Source organism: Malaclemys terrapin, chromosome 4, assembly GCF_027887155.1.
Source record: "Malaclemys terrapin pileata isolate rMalTer1 chromosome 4, rMalTer1.hap1, whole genome shotgun sequence".
NCBI lineage: Eukaryota > Metazoa > Chordata > Testudines > Emydidae > Malaclemys > Malaclemys terrapin.
Window position 1 is genome coordinate 34346404 of NC_071508.1, and position 21001 is coordinate 34367404.

At 47.5% G+C, this 21001-nt stretch overlaps 1 protein-coding gene across 4 annotated transcripts in view; it reads left to right on the top strand.

Moving 5' to 3' along the window:
* Positions 1 to 21001, top strand: part of DAGLA (diacylglycerol lipase alpha) — a 72697-nt gene that overhangs the window by 20660 nt on the left and 31036 nt on the right. For 3 of the 4 annotated variants that reach the window (XM_054026582.1, XM_054026578.1, XM_054026581.1), the window contains 5 exons: positions 7377 to 7515; positions 8177 to 8388; positions 12662 to 12763; positions 13400 to 13538; positions 16720 to 16807. In XM_054026582.1, the coding sequence (XP_053882557.1) occupies positions 7421 to 7515; positions 8177 to 8388; positions 12662 to 12763; positions 13400 to 13538; positions 16720 to 16807 (636 nt within the window). In that variant the 5' untranslated portion in view covers positions 7377 to 7420. Of the gene's footprint in view, positions 1 to 3828; positions 4196 to 7376; positions 7516 to 8176; positions 8389 to 12661; positions 12764 to 13399; positions 13539 to 16719; positions 16808 to 21001 lie in introns of those variants that run through there. The other variant, XM_054026580.1, reaches the window with a different exon arrangement.

The window sequence follows — 21001 nt, forward strand, 5'->3', positions numbered from 1 at the left end:
GATAAATTGGAGATGGGGCAATGTGTTGGGCCAGCTGGTTGGTCTTTTCTAGCTCCTAACAATATCTTTTGTTTTGTGGCCTACGTCATTCCACTTGCAGGAGTGAGATCTTGCCAGATCTCATAAGTTAAGCAGTATTGGGCCTGGAGGTAAATACTTGTTCCTTGGGGCTTGCAGGACAATTTGATTTCCAGAATTTAGTTTGGGTGTCTGTTTCATTAGGTAGTGATGCTGCACTAGACATAAGCACATTATTATAATGTCATTAATAAACTAGGTTGGGTTGTGGTGCAATGACTTTGTCTTGGGCCACATAAATCTGAAATACGCCAACCCTAGGAGTCCTGACCTAAAGAGGCTTCTTGAGTCTTTCCCTTCTCAAATGGGGAACAGAGGCCTGGTCTACAACCAGAACTTAGATCGACCTAGCTACATCACTCAGGGCTGTGAAAAATGTCATGCCCTGAGTAGCATAGTTAGGTTGACCTAACCCCTGGTGTAGATGCAGCAAGGTCGACAGAAGAATTCTTCTGTCCACCTAGCTACTGCCTCTTGGAGAGGAGGATTACCTACATCAACAGAAAAACCCTTTCTGTTGGTGTAGGAAGTGTCTGCACTACTACACTACAGCAGCACAGCTGCAGTGCTATAGCTGTGGTGCTGTAGCAACTGTAGTATAGACATACCCTTAGTCCTGTCTCTCTTGTGGTTGCTTCATTTCATTTTCCCTCTCTTGTCTCCCATCATGAAGGACCTGGAGAAGAATAAGGGAGAACCTTTAAAATCAGGTGTGAAGTTGGAACTTGTGATAAATTCCAATATTAAGTCCCCATCAATTTCCCCATTATTCCCCACCCCATATTCAGGAACCCTTGTCTTTGGAAGCTTTAGCTCTAAATAGAACGAAGTGGATTTTTTTTATTCCTAATAACTGTTTACCTCAGTAATGGGCCCATTCTCCAAACGCTCCACCAGCCCGCACACCAGCTCCTCTTATGGGAAGCAGAGAGGTTCTTCCGGCAGTTGCTGTGGGTTTCCATCAAGAGAAATATAGTCTTCTACCAGTAAAACACAGCCCTGCCCTCCTAGAGTGTCAAGGAAATTCAGTCTCCCTGTTCATTCAGCCTTTAGCTTCTCTCCCATACTGCTTCCAGAGTGGAACCCAGCCCTGTCTTGGAGACACATTCTACTTCTGGGATGAGAGGGGAATTCAGTTTCCCTTTATTCTGGGGTTCATCCCTTGCTGCTTTACCAACTCTGCTTGGAGATACTAGTAATGCTTACATTTGTCATGGGCAAATTGTGCAGGAGAGTGATCTAGGAATGCAGCCTTTCTGTTCAATTCACACTGGCATGCCTTCAGAGTGCACACTGTGAGCCTCGCACAAGAGTCAGCAGGAAGAGATGTTTCTTTGTAAGTGTGCAGCCATAGGCAAGAAAGCACCTCCCCACCAGTCTTAAAACATTTCCTAAAGATGAAATCACATCCCCCCCCAATAGAAGAACAGTTCCCAGATTGTGAGGATCCAGACTCTGAAGCAAAAAGAGCTCCATTTAGGGGTTTTAAAAATAACCGATTGAAGACTGATCTTGTTTTGTACAAGTTCTAATTGCTGATTTCCGCGGGAGTCGAGTACAAGTACGTGCGTGTAGTCTGGTGTACTCACAGGAACAGGGAGGGGCTCTGTGTGCGGCACTTGTGGTGACACAGCACGTGAGTTATGGGGCATGTACCATATCTGGCATACTTGCGTGGTCAGGGGGAGTGGAGGTCCCAGGAGAACACTCTGTCTGGTGGAGTTGGAAACCTGTCCAGTGGTGATGTGGTTTGTTGGGATGTGTGGTAGTAGGCTGTAATCCAGTGGACGCTCAGGGTATAGCGAGAGTATGGTGAAGTGTGCTCATTGGCTTGTGGGCACCTGAGATAGACTTGCTTGGCTGCTTTCAACTGCTGGTACACTTTTAATTATTTTCTTCAGTACAATACAACCTTTGTGGCATCTGTATGAAATATACAAACAAACTCAACACATCTAACAGATTTAAATAATTTCAAAATGGGAGAGAAATAAAAGTGTACAGGCAAGGGACAATAGGATTCCATCTGAGAGGTGAAGAGATATAAGATGCCACAGAGAAGGTTCTTACAGCTACAGCTGTCAGACTGCATGGCAGGATAGAGAAGAGGCCAAGGCTAGATGAAGAGAGGAGGCAGAGAGAAGGTTTTGAGGTCACCTACACTCCTACAGCACGTCCTGGGATGGTTTTAAGAACACTGAGGGCAGTTTTGAACCTAACTTTGAAATGAGTGAGGAAATGATGGAGTATTTTGGGGTGAATGTGGTCATTCATCTGTGAGTGTGTGTGAGAAGATGGCAGCAGCATTTTACACAAGCCAGAGTCTCTGGAGCCGGGATCATAAGGAAATGGAGTTTCTGTAGTCACAGGCAGAGGAATGAAGGCCTGGCTGAAGATTTCAGAACACAACTGTTTTCTCTCATTTGGGTTTTCCGTTAAACGCTGTGAGCCCCTCCTGGAGCTAGGGTTGAGGAGATGGGTTGACAGCAGGGGGATTACAAGTGTGTCACATGGATGAGGTGTGTCACATGGATGGTTTTCAGTGCCTGTGTCATGCCACACACAGCCTGCTATCTCATGCAGGGATGGAGATGGCGAATGCCTCGGAACAGCAGATTCACTAAATCTCAGGGCCTCTCTACAGACATTCCCTAGCAAGACTCTCTCTTTCCAGCACACCTGTTTGAGTCTTAACAAACTGTTGGTGCCACAGGGGACCCAGAGTTTGGCCACTTGAGGGCCTCCTGCTTCCTTTTCCCAGGAGAGGGCAGATGACGGGGTTGAGTGGAGAGCCGATAGCAGGTAGGCAGTTTCAGGATTATACAGGTGATATACGTGAGAGTGAGCCCATTGCCTGTGTGGATTGGGGGGTGGGGGAGGAAGAGTTTCAGATGAGGGATTACTATGGGCTGGTGGTGAGACTGGGTGGGTATAGGTGTTGTGCCTTGGGTGTCTGCATGTGACGGTGTGAACATGCCAGCTCATTCCTCGGTGTATTTGGCTAGTGGGGAGTGGATGATTCTTGGGTCAGTTTGTCAGGGGCTGTGTGGATGCAGGTGGTGTCTCATGTCTAATGGGATATGTGTAAACCTATTTCCTTAGATTGCAGCTGTGTTCAGCTCATGTATTTACTTGTATACCTTCTTCTGTGGTTAATGTCACACATGAGGATGTTGGATTAAACTAAATCTAGGTTTAGCTGGAATCTTGTCTCGCTGTAACATGTCTCTCTCCCTTGCTCTTTTCTCTAAGCCTTCACCCGACAGAGCTTTCTCTACCCCTCCCCCATGTCCTGCCACACTCGCCTAGAGAGCATGTCACAGGGAATTAAGGGCTGAAAAGGCCTGGGAGAGGCTGTTCCTTTTGAACAGTCCCTCCTTTCTCTGACCAGGAGGGTGGCCCCTCCTGGCTGCCCCTTTCATGTCCTGTCCAATTCCCCTCCTCCCCTCTGCATTCAGCAAATGCCAGTGGATAGACTAGTGCTCCAGAGCTTTTCCGAGCTGTCCTCCAGCAGCGCTGTCTCTGATGCCATCCACTGCAGGGGAAGGGGGGGGTTCCCACAGGCAGCCAAGTTCCAGGACATTCCCAAAGGATCGCTGCAGCAAGCTCAGTCTTCTCTGTTTCCTTGTGGCAGAGAGGAGGCGGTTTCCGTGCTGTTGCACTTGCTGGCTGAGAGCTCCCTCCTCTCTCCATCTCTCTGTGTGTTTCTCTCCCCATGATTCTGACAGCATCTCATGCTCTCGCTTTCAATCCTTCTTCCCACAATTCACACACAATCTCCTCAGAACAGAGATGATGTCACTTCCTTCTAGAGTGTGTCGAGAGGGGGTGTGAAGGGGGGGAAGTCACGACCCCAGCTCATTCGCTCCGAGCAGCCCCAGTTGAATAAATGAGGTTGCCGTCTTGGAGGGAGGGAAGTGCTCTGAAGATGATGCCTGGCTTCCTTGGCAGACAGTCATCAAGCTGTCCTTTCCTTTCCTGACTGGGATTTTCAATGGCTGCATGAAGAGTTTGCGGTTTCCTCCTTCACTCGTGATGTCTGTCTCCATGGACGCGCACTTTCCCTGAAACACCCTCTCGGGAGAGAAGAATGTGCTTCTGCTGGACCACTTGCCATGTAAGCGTTTCTGATTCCCATAGATCTCACTCTGGCCTGAAGGGTCGGGGTCCTGGGGCTCCTTGCACTGAGCACTTGTGCATGCATGTGTTTCCCCCTAGGCGGGGCTCAGGGTCCCAGGGCTTCTCACACGCAGGGCTCTCTCAATCTCTGACCCAGGTTTCAGACTCCTGGGCTTCCTTGTGTTGTAAGTGCTTTTGCATGCTGTAACCTGGGGAGCAAAGTCTGGGGCTCCTTGCACTCGGAGCAGTCTCTAACCCACTGTTTTAAGGTCCCAAGGCTCTTCTGCACTCAGTCCTCTGACTCTTTCCCTCCCTTCCCAGTCCCCTGCTAGGTTCATGTCTTCAGGCCTCCTCAAATATAACTCTTTGGCTGCATCCCAGGGTTCCAGATCCCAGGACTCTTCCCCCTGAGAGCACTATTTCTATCTTGCTGGAAGTCAGGTATGATAGTAACAGGCCGTCTCTCACTCCTCTCTCTTGCTGTTTCTAACACGTGGGGGGGGGGGGCAGGGCCCCAGGCTTCCTGGTTTAGATTTCACACAGACGATCATTAGGAATTAATTGCACTCCATCTACCCCTGGTTTCCACATTATTATGTGTAGGGTCTTTTTAAATAGAGGACCAGCAGCATCAGTCCCACAGTATATAGCATGTTCAATAATGAAAGGCCGGATACCCCATTCCAAACCCACCTGTTGATTTTCATCAGGAATCTACCCTAGGACTCACTTTTTTCTGCAAGATAGCACTGCTTAATCTGGTAGTAGGCAGGAAAGTCTGCAAAGTACAACTGCATGTATTGCTAGATGCAGAAGAATGATGGAAAATACATTGATGGGGCACACTAGTAAGCCAGGGAATGCTGGGAATGTCTGCATGGATAAAGAGCAGTTACAAGTAGGGAAAGGCTGGGGGGTACCACTGTGTTCATGGGCAAGGAGCAACAGCATGTAAGAGCAAGATGAAAAGTATCTCTGTGTGCATTGATTTAGGGTAGCATATTCAAGGTAAAGGTGGAAAGTACCACCATGTGCCAGTGGTAGAATATGGTAGGGTTGTTCATGATAAGGCTAGAAGGTATTGCCATATGGCCAGTGGAGTGAGCAGTTTGAAATGTACCAAGTACGCTTGACAAGTGTGCGCTAGGGGAGTGTGAATCCAAATGGTGTGTAGTTATTTCGTATTGTTTTTTGTTCTGCTGAGCATGGAATACAGTGTTGTCTTTACCAAAATGAGTAACACGCTGGAAGTGTGTCAGCATGTTAATTGTGGAATTTCCTGAAAAGTGTTAGAGGTGTGTGTGTAGTCACTTGCTGCTGCGTGACAGCATGTGTAGGAGAGCAAATCCAACTGAACCAGGGTGACAGCAGTTGGTAGTGGACACGGGACAAGAAATGCTGCCCAGTTCTAGGATGAGCTGCAGTTCTTGTGTGCAGATTAGAGAGCAGAAACATAATTGACAGGTACAAACTGCCAGATCTTGTGACCTGTTGTAACATCAGATGTTCTAATAATGTAGCTTGTGATGCTGCTAGGGCAGCTCATGGGGCCTGTCATAAACTGCAAATGTTTTTGTGGTTTGAAGATTCTAGTTAATTTAAATGTGATCACTCATCAAGTCATTTTATCCAGCGTATTTGAATTGGATTTTGAGATCTAATGTGAAAGAGCTACGATCAGTTTTGAGTTAGGACTGGGACATGGCAGATTAGTGTAGTAGTTTGCCCCTCTGAAAGCCTGATGCAAATCCTGATTATATCACAAGTAATAGAAATGAGATGTTTTTATTTTTGCCTCTGTGGACACTTGACTAGGTTATCCTGCTTGTCAGTACTTCATAGAGACAGCACTGGACAAGCACAGTTGCTGTAATTTGGGATTGAGATGCATTGTCAGCAGTGTCTGGGTGTGAAGGAGTAGGATTAGAATAGCAGGGGGTGCTGCAGATTAAGGTTGAGGTGCATGGGCAGAGCTGCATGGTGGCCCAGACTCTGTAATAGCATAGGAAGTTACAGGTCAGCCTTGAAGTGCATTGACAAAGCTGAGGGTGAAGGAGAGACTGGAATTGCAGGGGATTCTGTAACCTCACCCTGGATGTACATGGGCAGAGCACAGTGGGTTGCTGGTGGAAGCTAGAAGTGGAATTGCCTGAGACACTGCAGGTCCGGATAGAAATACATTAACAAAGCCATGCAGAAGTCACAAGTCGCTATTGAGGTGCAGCTTCAGACTGAAATAGCAGGGGGTGCTCCAGTACAGGATTGAGGAGCTTTGGCAGAGCTGCATAAGGGGGAATCTTGGACTAGAATAGTGGGGGAAATGTTGCAGGGCAGGATTGAGGTGCAGAGCTGAGTATGCAGGGGAGCTTTGTATAGCCTCTGACTTCTGTTGCCAATGCTAATTAAGGATCATCAGGTTGAAAAACTAATAAATAAAAGAGAGAGGAAGGGAGAGAAGCAATTGTCCCTTAAATCTCCAATGACTGAATGCATACAGGGGGCAAAGTGAGGGCAGAGCAAACGGGGGCTTCTAAACAGTCTGCAGTCAAGATTGAGATCTCCTTGGACGCTTCTTCCTTAGCTTTGGCACACCATGGAGGCTGTAGGGTGCACACCCCAAGAGATGGGAAGGAGATGTACAGCTCTCCCAGTGGTGTTTGAGGGCCAAGTGTTAATGGATGCTTTGGAGCACCTGGCCGGCTGAGAGGAGGCTTTTGAGAGAAGAACCTGGTGGCAGATGTGTGGGAGAACACGGTAATAGGGAGCTGTACAGAGCTGAGGTTGGCCCAACCTGTCATAGGTGCCCAACAGGGATCACTTACAAACACAGAGCTCTGTAACAGGATTCCAACTAATCATGTAAGCTGTTGTTCGGGTGAGTGTTAATTACATTCAGCATGAGCTACATACCTGTTTAAGCTAATGTTTCCCACGATCTTTGACTGCCTTTCTCTTTCCCTGCCTCCCCACCTTGAGTTTGGTATGCCCACCCCTCTTTGCCTGCTGGTGATGGATGGAGGAGATGTGATGCTGTCATGGGAGTGGGATGGAGAGGACTCTCAAACAGGACCCTCTCCTTGGTGTGTGGTGGATAGAGGGGATTTTAAATCAGCACGGGGTGCATTGAGGGACTGGAGGGGACCTGCATCCTTCATTCCAGCATTTCTGTTCACTTTCAGGAGATGAGCATCGTGCCTGCTGAGCCTCCTCAGACCCGCTAGCCATGCCAGGGATTGTGGTGTTCCGCCGTCGCTGGTCTGTGGGCAGCGATGACCTCGTTTTGCCAGCCATCTTCCTCTTCCTCCTTCACACTACCTGGTAAGTGGAGAGCACAGATGCTCAGAAGAAGGCTGATCTGCAGCAACTCATGACTTCCTTTTGCTACTCCCATCTCCAGTGGCTGGAGTTCTCTCCAGTTCCCCTGTATAGCGCAGGAAGGTTTTATTGGACACTTATCACTGGTACCAAATTGTTCTGAACTTCTGGTCCCTCTTGCTTTCCCCATTCCTTGGATCAGTGCTATTTAAAGCCCTTGTCCCACTTTCACAGGGGAAGTCTCTGTTAGAAGCCTGGTGTCTTTAACTCTCTGATATATCCTCACCCTTTATTCTGAGTGGTCTATTGAAATTTTGGGGTGTGCTTTTTTAGAGGGGCCCAGAGGACAGTGATTTGAGTGTGATGTGTCCCATGGGATATCTCAGAACTGCCAGATAAACACAGGATACCAAGGTGGTGAGATCTGGGCAGCATGTCTCCTGGCAGCTGGGAAAGAGTATTCAGGACCAAATTAATATGTAGATGATCTGCAGGTGAGTGGGAGAATTAGCAGGAAATGTACAGGCCATCTAGGGTTCCTTCTTTTAGTCCTAAGGATAAAAAAACCTGGCTGTGAGGAGACTCTAGTTGAGGAAATATTACCATATGCTGGGCTGCTTTGCTTGGTGTTGCCACTGGTAAATAGTTGGCTTGTGCATGGCAGGTTTGTGATCCTTTCCGTGGTGCTCTTCGGGCTGGCGTACAATCCCAACGAGACCTGTTCTCTTAACCTGGTGGACCACGGCAGAGGCTACCTGGGCATCCTGCTCAGCTGCATGATCGCAGAGGTGGCAATCATCTGGCTCAGCATGCGTGGCAGCATCCTGTACACAGAGCCCCGGGACTCGATGCAGTATGTGCTCTATGTCAGACTGGGTAAGATGCAGCAGCATAGGGCTTTCTAACCACTTACTCTCCACTCTGCCATCTGTCACTCTCAGAAGACTTTTCCTCCCTACACCCTGAGAGACACCTAGATAGCCACTCTTCTGTGATATGCACATGAATAGCTATGGAGCTCTTCTGGAATGGGTACACAACCCCCTGCCCTCCCATACATACCTTCACCCACCACCCAAAACACCCTTCCAGCAAACGTTTCATTCACTCCCCCTCACTGTGACACCTCATACACCCCATGCCTACAACAAATACATTCATCCTTCTTCCTGCAATACAATTATACACCCACTTTGTGACACATTTACACCTTTGCCCCCTCCTTCTCCACAAGATTTCCCATAACACAAGTATATGCCTCAGTACAACACGAGCATGCCCACCCCAAGGCACACACGTGCCCTTCCCTGTCACACATATACACCCAGCCTTCACCCACCTACTTTAAGACACCACTTATAGGCCACCTCTTAATACACTTACCTATCTAGCAGTGTGCTCGTAGATAACCCACCTCCATAGCGATAACTATATTTACTGGATGCCCACATGACTCCCCTCCAGTCTTGAGATGTGCGTACAGACCTCTTTTCCTCCTAAGAACTTTCTTCCTGTCACACCCATCCTGAGCTCCTCAGAGTCGTACCAGAAAGGGGAACAAACACTGGTCTCTTGTGCAGGTTTTGGGATATCCCAACAAAGTGTTTCTCACTCTATCCTTCTATTCATCCCCCAAGGTATGGAAATGTATTTAGGCCACCACATCTTCTCCCTGGGGGAAATATTTTTGTAAGGAGCCTGGTGGGGAAGTCTTTTGGATAGACAAGGATTTGTGCCCCTTTTAAACGTGAGGGCAGGGCAGCCTGTTGCCTGTTCTTGTTTTGCTGGCTTCTTTCCACTTAGGACTTATCAAAAGCCCAGCATCCTCTCTTGAAAGCTCTCTCCATATGGAAGGCAGTTCCATCTTTGCTGAGTGCTAAGTGCAAACCATTAACGAGCAAAGCAAACAAATCTTCCTCTCTCCATTTCTCCCAGACACTGTGGAGTCTCCCAAGGGAAAGGAGCAGGGCCTGGCAATTTGAGACATACTGTATTAAATCCAGGCTGAGTGAAAGGTGCAGAAAAAGGGAAAAACCAAGTGAGAGATACCTCTCCCCCCCCATCTCCCTGCAAAGTCATGAAGCCCTTTAATACCATGTCTGCACTGGACTTTATCCATGTTAAGAAACTATATTGAAACATAGTCTTGGGCCTGTCTGTGTTTAATTCCCAAAATTTCTCACTGTTGCTACCACAATTTCATCAGTTCCTCTGGTATTAGCAGTGTGGGTGTTACCACTAGTGTAGTCAAGGCCCCTGTGGCTGCAGGATAAGCACATGCCATTTGACCAGCTCTGAGCCCCCAGAAGTCTTGTCTATGCTAACAGTCCCATAGATGGAGCTGATGTGATGGTAGCAATGGTAGGAATCTGGGGGGGAAAGAGCCAATGTACACAAGGCCTAGTGCACAGTTTTTAAACATGCCACTGGCTGGCCAAACAGCATGAGAAAGTGTTTGCTGGAACTGTATTTAAATTAGGCTCAGTAAGATGGTGCAAGCCCATGGTTGACAGGGCCTGAGAGATGACAGGAGTGTGAGTGCCTGACAGGTCTGCAGTTAATTGAAGAAACAGCAGATCAATGTCTTGGGCGGATGCCTGTGTCTCAGTTGAGGGAAACAATTCCAAGGACTGAGATGTACCAACTAGTGAGGGAAGTAGTACCTGAAATGCTCAAGAAAGACAGAGGGTTCTGGCCTTAAAGAAGTGGCAGCATGTGACTAGAACGGACCTTGAGTCTGCCAGATAATCCCCTGCTCCTGGAGCTGGCAGAGTTGGGGGGTATAATCCCTACTCCAAATCTGGCAGAGCCCAAGGGAGATAAGTACGCCACGTGTTCTCTCAAGTCTGCCAAAGCTAGTTGGGAACAGACCCCGCGTTACACTTACATCCTCCTGGGTTTGCTAGAGCCCGTGGGAAATTAACCCCGCCCTGTATGCCCCTTTCTGAACCTGTCAGGCGCAGGAGGGATTATCTGTGTCCTGAGGCTGCTAGGCTTGGGGCCTTAACATCCTCTGCCCCCCCCCCCCCCCCCCCGCCCCAACCCCGCACGCTTTGAGTCTGCTAGATGGTCCAGTGGCTAGGATGCTGGTTTGGAACTTGGAAGACCTGGCTTCAGTTCTCTGCTGTACCACAGACTTCTTGTGTGAGCTTGGGCACGTCAATTAGCGTCTCTGTGCCTCAGTTCCCCACCTGTAAAATGGGGATAATAGCATTTCCCTATGCCACAGTGGTGTAGTGAGGATAAATACACTGAAGATTGTAAGGTGCTCAGATACTGAGGTAATGGGAGCTATATAAGTACCTAAAATAGAAAAATTCCCTTCGACACACACCAGATTTGCCAGAATGTACAAGGTGGGATTAATCACATGTACAAACCCTCCTAAATTTGCCTAAGGGAATTAACCTCTCTCTTACAAATCACACAGGTAGTGTATCATGGGGAGGCAGATGCATGGTTACACGGTGGTACATTACGTAGGAGTCTCTGTGAATTGGAGTGGGGGTGCGGGAAAAGGCTAGGTGGGGTATAACTGTGTGTTTGAATCAAGCTGGTGTTGCGGCTCTGTGTACGTACAGTCAGGGTGTAACACAGGGATAAGGACTGTTGAGGAGCTAGTGGATCTAGGAGGGATAGCTCAGGGGTTTGCGCGTTGGCCTGCTAAACCCAGGGTTGAGAGTTCAATCCTTGAGGGGGCCATTTAGTAGGGTTACCATTCGTCCGGATTTACCCGGACATGTCCTCCTTTTTGTGCTAAAAATAGCGTCCGGGGGGAATTTGTAAAGCACTCACAATGTCCGGGATTTCCCCCCCGCAGAGCAGAGCGAGCGGCTGGGAGGGCTGCAGGGAAGTCCCGGGCTGGACTCAGGAGCAGCTGTAGAGGAGCCGGATCCGCCCTGCATTCTGAGCCGGCAGCTCCCTTGCAGCCCAGTCCGGCAGCACTGTGCAGGGCCAGACCGGGTTTTGTTGTGCAGGGCCAGGGACCGGGTTTTGTTGTGCTGGGGAGCTCAGCCACGTGTCCGGCTCGGCTGCACAGAGCCCAACACCCTGTTCTGAGCAGCAGGGTAAGGAGGTCAGGGGGCAGGAAGGTTCTGGAGGTGGCAGTCAAGAAACGGGGGGGGCTTTTTGGGGGGAGTGGAGAAAGTTTTGGGCAGTCAGGGTACAGGTAGGGGGTAGGGTCCTGGGGGACAGTTGGGGGTGGGTCTTAGGAGGGGGCAGTTAGGGGACAAGGAACAGGGAGTCTTAGGTAGGGGGTGGGGTTCTGGAGGGCAGTTAGGAGCAGGGGTCCCAGGAGGGGGCAGTCAGGGGACAAGGAGCAGGGGGGGAGTGTTTGGGAGTTCTGGGGGGGGCTGTCAGGTGGCAGGGGTGGGGAGATGGATCGGAGCAGTCAGGGGACAGGGAGCAGAGGGGTTTAGATGGGTTGGGAGTTCTGGGGGGGGGCTGTCAGGGGGTGGGGAGTGGTTGGATGGGGCGTGGGAGTCCCAGGGGTCTGTCTGGGGGTGGGGGTGTGGATAAGGGTTGGGGCAGTCAGGGGACAAGAGGGAGGGAGGCTTAGATAGGGAGTGGAGTCCTGGGGGGCAGTTAGGGGCAGGGGTCCCAGGAGGGGGCAGTCAGGGGACAAGGAACGGAGGGAGGGTTGGGGGTTCTGGGGGGGCGGGAAGTGGGAGGGGCAGGGGCGGGGCTAGGGCGGGGCTCCTCCCGTCCTCTTTTTTTCTTGCTGAAATATGGTAACCCTACATTTAGGGATCTGGGGCAAAAATCTGTCTGGGGATTGGTCTTGCTTTGAGCAGGGGGTTGGACTAGATGACCTCCTGAGATCCCTTCCAACCCTGATATTCTATGATTCTATAATCATTCCTTGAGGATCAGCTCCTAAAGCACTGTGGCCAAACTGCAAGGTAATCCATTTTGTGCTGCTCTCCTGCTGGAGAGCAGTGCCTATCCTAGTGGGGCACGAACCAGCCACTGGTTAGAGTTCATTCAGCATTAGGAACTGGGATTTCTCTCTTGGCATGAGGCTGCTGCTATGTGACACAGGTGGGATTGACAGAGCTGGGGCTAGGAGGATGCCCACCTTTCTGGGGAGAAGCAGTGCTTAACTGTTAGAAATTTGCTGCTATTGCGCTCTGTGTTCCTATTGTTTCAGCCATCCTGGTGATCGAGTTTGTGTATGCTATTGTGGGCATCGTTTGGTTAACACAGTACTACTCCTCCTGCAATGACCTCACTGCCAAGAGTGTCACCTTGGGTATGTATTTGGGTGTCCTGAATGTAGTGCTCAGTTAGTGCATTCATGTGCTCCTGTGCATGTAGGGGGTGCCCCTGACTGGGGAGTTACTCCATACACGGGGAGGTACCCCTGGGAACGGATTGAAGTACTGTCATTGTGAATGTAGTGCTTGCTGTCTGGCTATGTCACTGCACAGAGCAGACGTTGTATTCATATGTTTGAGCTGTCTCCAGAGGGACAGGAATCCAAGTTCCCAGCATTGGGTCTGGTGGGTGAATCTGAAGGATTCTGTCTTTTACAATTTGTTCTGCAGAGACTTAACTAGTTACCCAGATTTCTTTTCAGGATCTCAGCTAGTCTTATTGGGGTCCTAACACATGCCCTGGAATCCTTCTAGATATTGAACAGATACTTAGGTGTCTCCCTCTGTGTGGGTAACCTCCAAGCAAGAATCCTGAGGCTGGAGAACCCAGCTGTGATCAGAGACCCTCCCAAAGGAGTTCTCTGCAGGAGTGAGATGGTTAATGCCATTTCTTTGCTCTCTTTGCAGAAATGGAGAAATGAGCTGGTATGCACTCAAGAGATTAGGTTGGATGAGCCATTGCTGTGGCTCCAGGACAGACCCCCGACTTTCCCCCTCTTCTCTCTCTGCAGGAATGGTCGTCTGCAACTGGGTCGTCATTCTGAGTGTCTGCATCACTGTCCTGTGTGTCTTTGACCCGACGGGACGGACCTTTGTCAAACTGCGAGCCACAAAGAGGAGACAGCGTAACCTGAGGACGTACAACCTGCGGTAAGGAAGCAGTTCTCCAGAAAGAGGAGGTCTGAAGCCCATATTGATCTGTCCAACTCTTGACTCTTCCCCATCCTACCTCAGGGTGCTCTCTGCTGCAGGCATCAGTGCATTTCTCCGTTGAGCATCATTTCAAAAGAACACAGGTCAGATGCTCCAGTATATTCATGCTGTGCAGCACATGTACATCAGTGTATGTGTCTGAAGTGAGAGGTCTGATTGGATCCCAATGTAAGCCAGGGGTTTTGCTGTCCCCAGTGAGCCCTGGTGCTGCAGTGCATAATATCCTATACTGGTCATCCTTTTGCATGACTGTTTACCCTTCTACGGTGCTGCAACGCTGATGCTCTAGTTAAGGTTGAAACAGCATCTTCATTCCAAGCCCCTTTCTTTGCTCATTGTTTGTCTTTTTTCAAAATATTCCCTTATGGTATGTTTTGTCTCTCCCCAGAAGCAATTACTTTTGTGTTGATAGTTAGACATTATAATTAAGAACCCATTGTGCCATTTGTGAGTAACCCAAAATAGAGGAGAGATTTTTTTTTCACCCAGTAAGACATTTTTTGGATTTTTTTAAAATGCTGGACAGCACAAACTGACTTTGTTTTCACCTGCAGTGTGGACATGTAGATAGCTCTTGGTGAGGAATGTGGCTTTGCCAGTTGAGGCTATTTCCTTTTGCATGTGCAAAGGTGTGACCATTTGAAAATAGCCTGCAAGTAATGTGTTTCAAATCAAGAATAAACCGTGAGGGGTGGTGCGCCAAACATTTGCTCCAACTTTGGCTCGAAAAGGGATCATTTAGATGCTGTTCACGTTTTGGGAAAGACCCTTGGACCATTAAAGAGCCATACAGCAAACTCATGTACCCTTTAAGGAGTTTGGATTTTTTCAATGGGGAGATCCCTCCTTACCAATCAACATGTCACTTGCATCAGTTCTGGATCTCCAGGGCTCTTCAGTACCCTGTTAGTCTATCTTTCATGCTTCAAGCTTGCTCCGTTGAAATCAGGACAGTCCCGGGAAGGTCAGGATCCAGCTCTAAGACCACATGCCAAATCCCAGCAGGTTTGATTCAGGTCTTCCTCTTTCTGAGAGAGAGAGAAACTGAGCACCCTGCAGTCTGAAAGGTTCCTTTTGCCTGAGATCTTAAAATGTACTGTTCTGTGGATATTAAAGACCCCAGGGCACCATCGGTCAGGGTATGGCTTTGTCCCAGTGTCCTTGACCAAATTTCTCCTCCCCATATGGTTATGCAGTGTGCTATGAACCTGCTGTTTACAGCCTTCCACCCTGGAGATGGCTAAATTTCAGTGGTGATTGGTATATGTAACTAGAGATCTGCTGGGGTATAATGTTATATGGAAAAAATGCTATGATGTATTTATTATTATTATTATAACACTAGCCCCCCAAAAGGTTTATTTTTAAATCATCTTCTGGTCTTGGCCCTAATCCTGCAAGGGGCTGGGCATTGTCAGTTAAAGGGATTAAAGGGAGTTAAGGACACTCTCTGTCTTGCAGGATCGAGCCCTTAGTCCTCAATGGCAAGTGCCTGTGACATGTAAGGGTCAATGTGACCTTTATAAATGCATTTTAAACTTGAGCTGTGTTTTCACTGTCTTAACCCATAACAAAGCCTGTCAAGATGACAGATTTCCTTTGGATTTATTTGTCACATTTAGGACAGTTCATTTTTGGTGGCTTCCTTTTTGTGCTACTCAGCTGTTGTTATTAGACTCTCTGTTGTGTTACATGGCTATTTTAATCCTCACAGAAATCAAAGATAGTTCAACTGATTATGTTCAGACTTACCTGACAAATTCACCTTTGGGCTAAGACTAAACACTTGTAAGTCCAGCCCCGAAAGATGGGTTTATGCCCCCCTGCTCCCCCTGTTAGAGCAGTTGTGAGGTCCTTGACACTGACAGAGGAAGTACAAATTCTGCCACCTGGGTTCCTTAGCATTTCAGGAAGCTTATGATTCTCTCTAGCTCAGTTACAGTACAGTGCCAATTCCATTTTAAAACGATATTCTTGTTCATCTTTTGGAATCTTAGTTGCAAGTTATGGGCTACTTTTTAACCCTTTACATATCCCCTTTCAGGCACTATATGTTGAATTGCTTGACTGGGTTCCATGATTCTATAGGAGGCACCCTGCTTACCAAAATCATTTCCCAAAAGCAACCCACTGTACTCATGAGCTTTCCCCAGCAGGATCCTGTGCCTGGAGAACAGGGCTGAGGTGACCTGTTTCTAATCACACTGAAGCACATTAAACCTTAATTCATCTGTGCTGGCACCAACAGAGCGAGTATCTGATTGGGGATACCAAGGGCTGATCCCTACAGTAAAAGACTTTCAGCAGAGAATCAAAGGCACTACCATCCCCAGCCTTAAAGTGAGATGAATTTCAATTTGCTTGATCTAATCCTCTTTGCTTTGCATGTGCCTCAGTCAGAAACAGGGAAGGAACTGGTCACAAAATGTAGTTCCCCAAGCCCAGTGGCATCTGGGCTTCACTTGAGCTCCACTGTGGTGTATTGTAAAATCCAGTTTGCAAGGAGTCAGTTTGTCCCATCGAGGTAAAAGTTCTCTCCTTGTGAATAGCAGTAAATCCTAGGGAAGGCACCTCACCTGCAAACAATTACCTCTAGGTACTCCTCCCAGCTCTAAAGAATGAGACATCCTTGGACATTCTGCTTCTAGCAGACCATGGAACATTAATGTCCTCATTACAACCATCCAAATCAGAAAAGGACATCATGTATGTGAGCACTGAGGCTTCGCACTGGCCAGACAAGTCAGAATTTTCACGAATGTCTCCCCCTTCGTTCCAACACACTCTACTAGGTGTCAATCAGTCATATGTGGAATACTGTCTCATAAACCATCTCCCCTGCCCTGTGTATGTTTGTCTATATACAGCATGGGCCAGACTCTCATCCACTAAGTCCCCCTTTGTACTGCTGCCAGAGCAGCGTATAGGGGCTTTAGTGGAAATGACAATTAGGCTCCGTATGTATATTGTCCTTGACAGCACATAGTCTGCAGGGTTTATACACCAGGTCCTAGTGCTTGTCTCTCTGTGTTCTTGTTGCTGTCGTCTTCGCTCCTGCCCCTCTGCTATGCTACTGCTTTTCCTTTGTCCATATGCATTCTTTGTTTCCCTGATGCAGGCATCGCCTTGAGGAGGGACAGGCCAGCAGCTGGACTCGCCGGCTCAAAGTTTTTCTTTGCTGCACACGGACAAAGGACTCCCAGTCAGTAAGTAACAAATAGCTCTGCATCAGAGGGCAAATTCCAGGCCCAACCAGCCTTGTCCTGGGCTTTTCTGAGCATAGCACTGTGAGAATCCCCAAGACTGACAATGGAAGTGTCTCACTGGTTTCAGCAGGAGGCACTGTCACCTGGTTGGGATTTAGGGGCACTAAGTGCAGTGGGAGAGAACGGTAGAAATGTCTAGGAGCAACAAACTGAATGGCTCTCAGAATAAGTGGGTGCAAAGGCTTGCAGTATAGTGGGTCTCCTCACCCTCCTCTGAGTTACAAGTTTTCTAGAAAGCAACAGAGGGTCCTGTGGCACCTTTGAGACTAACAGAAGTATTGGGAGCATAAGCTTTCGTGGGTAAGAACCTCACTTCTTCAGATGCAAGCATCTCAAAGGTCTCAAAGGTGCCACAGGACCCTCTGTTGCTTTTTACAGATTCAGACTAACACGGCTACCCCTCTGAAGTTTTCTAGAGTAGACTGGCTGATTGTCAGGAATACAAATGATAAGAGAATCTAGAGGATGGATTTGGAATTTGATCACCTGGAGCCCCATCCCTGTACGGCACAGGAAGGACTAGATATAACTGCTATATCCATGTCCAGAGAGGCAGGCCCCAGGTCTCTTGAAGGTAGATAGCGTTTTACCCATCTGATCCTGGAAATTATAGTCATGGGACCAGGATTAATAAAAGGGGGCATCCTCTTATAGTATTTAATACAGCTGTGTCCCATCTGAGTGTCACTATGGTGATGTTCAATTGTTGCCCAGAGTCTCTTACCCCAGGTGTGGGTGAGCCCTCCCTCAGTTCCATGACATAACGTAGCATGTAGATTAGTACAATATGAGAGGGAGAACCCAGCACAGCTTGACCAGGGGAAAATCATGTCTATCTGAGCTTCTGGGATTCTTTGCAGGGGTTAACTGAACAGTAGTTAAGGTGGAAACACTTGATATAGTTCATTTAGACTTTGAAAAAGCCTTTGAAGAAATTCCCTCACAAAAGGTTATGTATGTGGAAATGTAGTAGTTCCTAGGGATACTGTCAGCTTTAAGATCACACTTCTGCCTGAAGTGTTTTTACCTGCTGTTGTTACATGTAGCACCTAAGATTCCTGTAAATGAAGATTAGAGAAAAAAATCTTTTTTACTGTGTTTACTTTCTTGCATTTCATGGAACTTTGTGTACAGGCAGCTTCCCTGTTTCCTCTTCATTAACACTTACTTCAGTTTTCCCTGTTGTTTGTGAGAGCCTTTCAAACAGCAGCAAGGGAGAGAGAAAGCATCTTAAAAATATGAAAATGCAAAACTACCAGAATTGGCAGGAAGTCTCTTACGGGCAGATGGAGTGCATAAAACTACTGCTAAATACAGTGACTCAGTGTCAAATTAAGTGTCCCTGTGAAGTCTTGTCATGGCTTACAAACTGAGGTAGGAGACAGTGACCAATTCTCAGTGTGAAAAGTTTAATACTGTAGATCAGTGGTTTTCAACCTTTTTTCATTTGCAAACCCCTAAAAAAATTACAATTGGAGGTGTGGACATCTTTGGAAATCTTAGACATAGTCTGCAGACCCCCACGAGTCCACGGACCACGGGTTGAAAATCACTGCTGTAGATAGTTCCCCCACAGATCTGGCCTAATGGCTTAATCCTGGCTCCCAGTGAAGTCAGCAGAAGCTTTTGTATTGACTTCAGTGGAAGTAGATTGTCAAGGCTGCTTCCCCACTCTGAACTTTAGGGTACAAATGTGGGGGCCTGCATGAAACTTCTAAGCTTAACTACCAGCTTAGATCTGGTCCGCTGCCACCACTCCCAAAGTGCTAATTCCCTTCCCTGGGTAGCCTTGAGAGACTCTTCACCAATTCCCTGGTGAATACAGATCCAAACCCCTTGGATCTTAAAACAAGGAGAAATTAACCATCCCCCCTCCTTTCTCCCACCAACTCCTGGTGGATCAAGATCCAACCCCCTTGGAGCTAAAAACAAGGAAAAATCAATCAGGTTCTTAAAAAGAAGGCTTTTAATTAAAGAAAAAGGTAAAAATCATCTCTGTAAAATCAGGATGGGAAATAACTTTACAGGGTAATCAAACTTAAAGAGCCCAGAGGACCCCCCTCTAGCCTTAGGTTCAAAGTTACAGCAAACAGGTAAACACCCTAGCAAAAAGTACATTTACAAGTTGAGAAAACAAAGATAAAAACCAACACGCCTTGCCTGGCTGTTTACTTACAAGTTTGAAATATGAGAGACTTGTTCAGAAAGATTTGGAGAGCCTGGATTGATGTCTGGTCCCTCTTAGTCCCAAGAGCGAACTCCCCCAAAACAAAGAGCACAAACAAAAGCCTTCCCCCCACCAAGATTTGAAAGTATCATGTCCCCTTATTGGTCCTTTGGGTCAGGTGTCCACCAGGTTACCTGAGCTTCTTAACCCTTTACAGGTAAAAGGATTTTGGAGTCTCTGGCCAGGAGGGATTTTATAGTATTGTACACAGGAGGGCTGTTACCCTTCCCTTTATAGTTATGACACAGATTCATGCACTAGATCTGGTGTTCACTGTATTTATTAATGGCCTTCTGGAGAGGTGAATAGTAAGGTGGCAAACTTTGCAGAGGACACAGTAATAATTAGGTTAGTCAAAAGTATGGAGCATTTGTGAGGAACTCCTGAAGGATCAGACAGAATGAGGGAATTGTTACCGATGGCAGATGAAAGTCATCAAAGATAAGAGCAAGCTAATACACATTGCAATGAACAATTTAAATTACTTGGACACACCGATGGGCTCTAAATTAGCTATAACCTCTCAGGAAAAGATCTAGGAGTTATTGAGGACAGCTCAGCAAAGACGTCAATGCACAGTGGTGGCCAAAAATCAGAAAAGATTTTTGGCTGCATTAGAAGGGAATAGAGAACGATATGGAAAAACTCTGAGGGCATTCTATAAATCAATGGTACATCTGCACTAATTACAGCTTGCAATTTTGGTCTCCTCATCTCAGAAAAAGACACAGGAAAGGTGCAGAGAATGGTACTGAAAGAAATGTGGGGTTGTATATATTCTTTACCCCGGAGAGGAGATGGTTCGAGAAGATACAGAGCACTGTAAAGTAGTGGATGGTCTGGAGAAGGCCACCGGGATGCTCTTATTTGTCCTATTTGTAAATTAGAGATTAAAGGGAAGGCTTTGTTAGACAGTGTTTAATTAACCTGGGGATGTTGTTACTGAGCCATACGGGGCTTAGTGAGAATCACCAAAGGTCAGTCACTTGGCACTTTTGAAATCCCCCTATAGACTGGCACAATTGGCCACCCTGGTTACATGCCCCTGCAGTACTGGATATAATGTCTTGCAAATGCCATAGCATTTCCTGGGAACTTCCAAGCCCTAAACTGATGCCCAACTGAAAGTAACTATCCAACATAGCCAGTTTCCACAGGTCAGTTGCTGGATGGAAGATCCAGCTGGAAAAAACAAATGTTTTGTTTCTGGTCAGGTTGCTCTGAATCCAAACATTTTCATTGGGGTCATTTTTACGTTGTGCCTGCCTGAGCTTTCATGGTGTCTCACTGGAGTTGAGTCTGGGTGCTCACACATCCCAGATACATCATGGTGGCTCAGCCAGAGAGGAAATTGTGGTGCATTGTGGGAGATGTAGTGCAGTCGGGGAGCCCAGCCCGTAGGGAAGAATGGGGCATCCAAACTACAACTCCGATGAGGCACTGTAGTGGCTCAAGTAGACACAGTTTAATATCTAAATAACCCAAAATGAAACATTCTGATTGAGGAATGTCAACATTTTTTGTTTTGACATTTCTGAATCAGTTTTTTTTGTACTTTTCTTTATGTGATAAGTTTCAGTGGCCTGATTCAGGGTGAGAACAAATGTAAAATAATCAAAATGTTCTGTGAGATGGAAGTTCTGTTCTTCTGTCAGCTCTAGCAAACACTAGTCTGGTCTGCATGGGGATAGGAGCTCCCATTTTTGTGATCCAGAGTTGCAAGATTGGGGGCAGCTCCCCACAGAGAGGGAAGAAAAGTCTTTGTCCTCATTCTGAAGTTTTGTAGTCATGGCTGCCTGGCCCAGGCCTCAAGGAAAACTTGTCCCCCTCAGTCTGTGGAAAACTGTGGTCATTGTCTAGACACACAAGTGGAGTGTTGCCAAGTGGATATCACCCTGAACTACTTG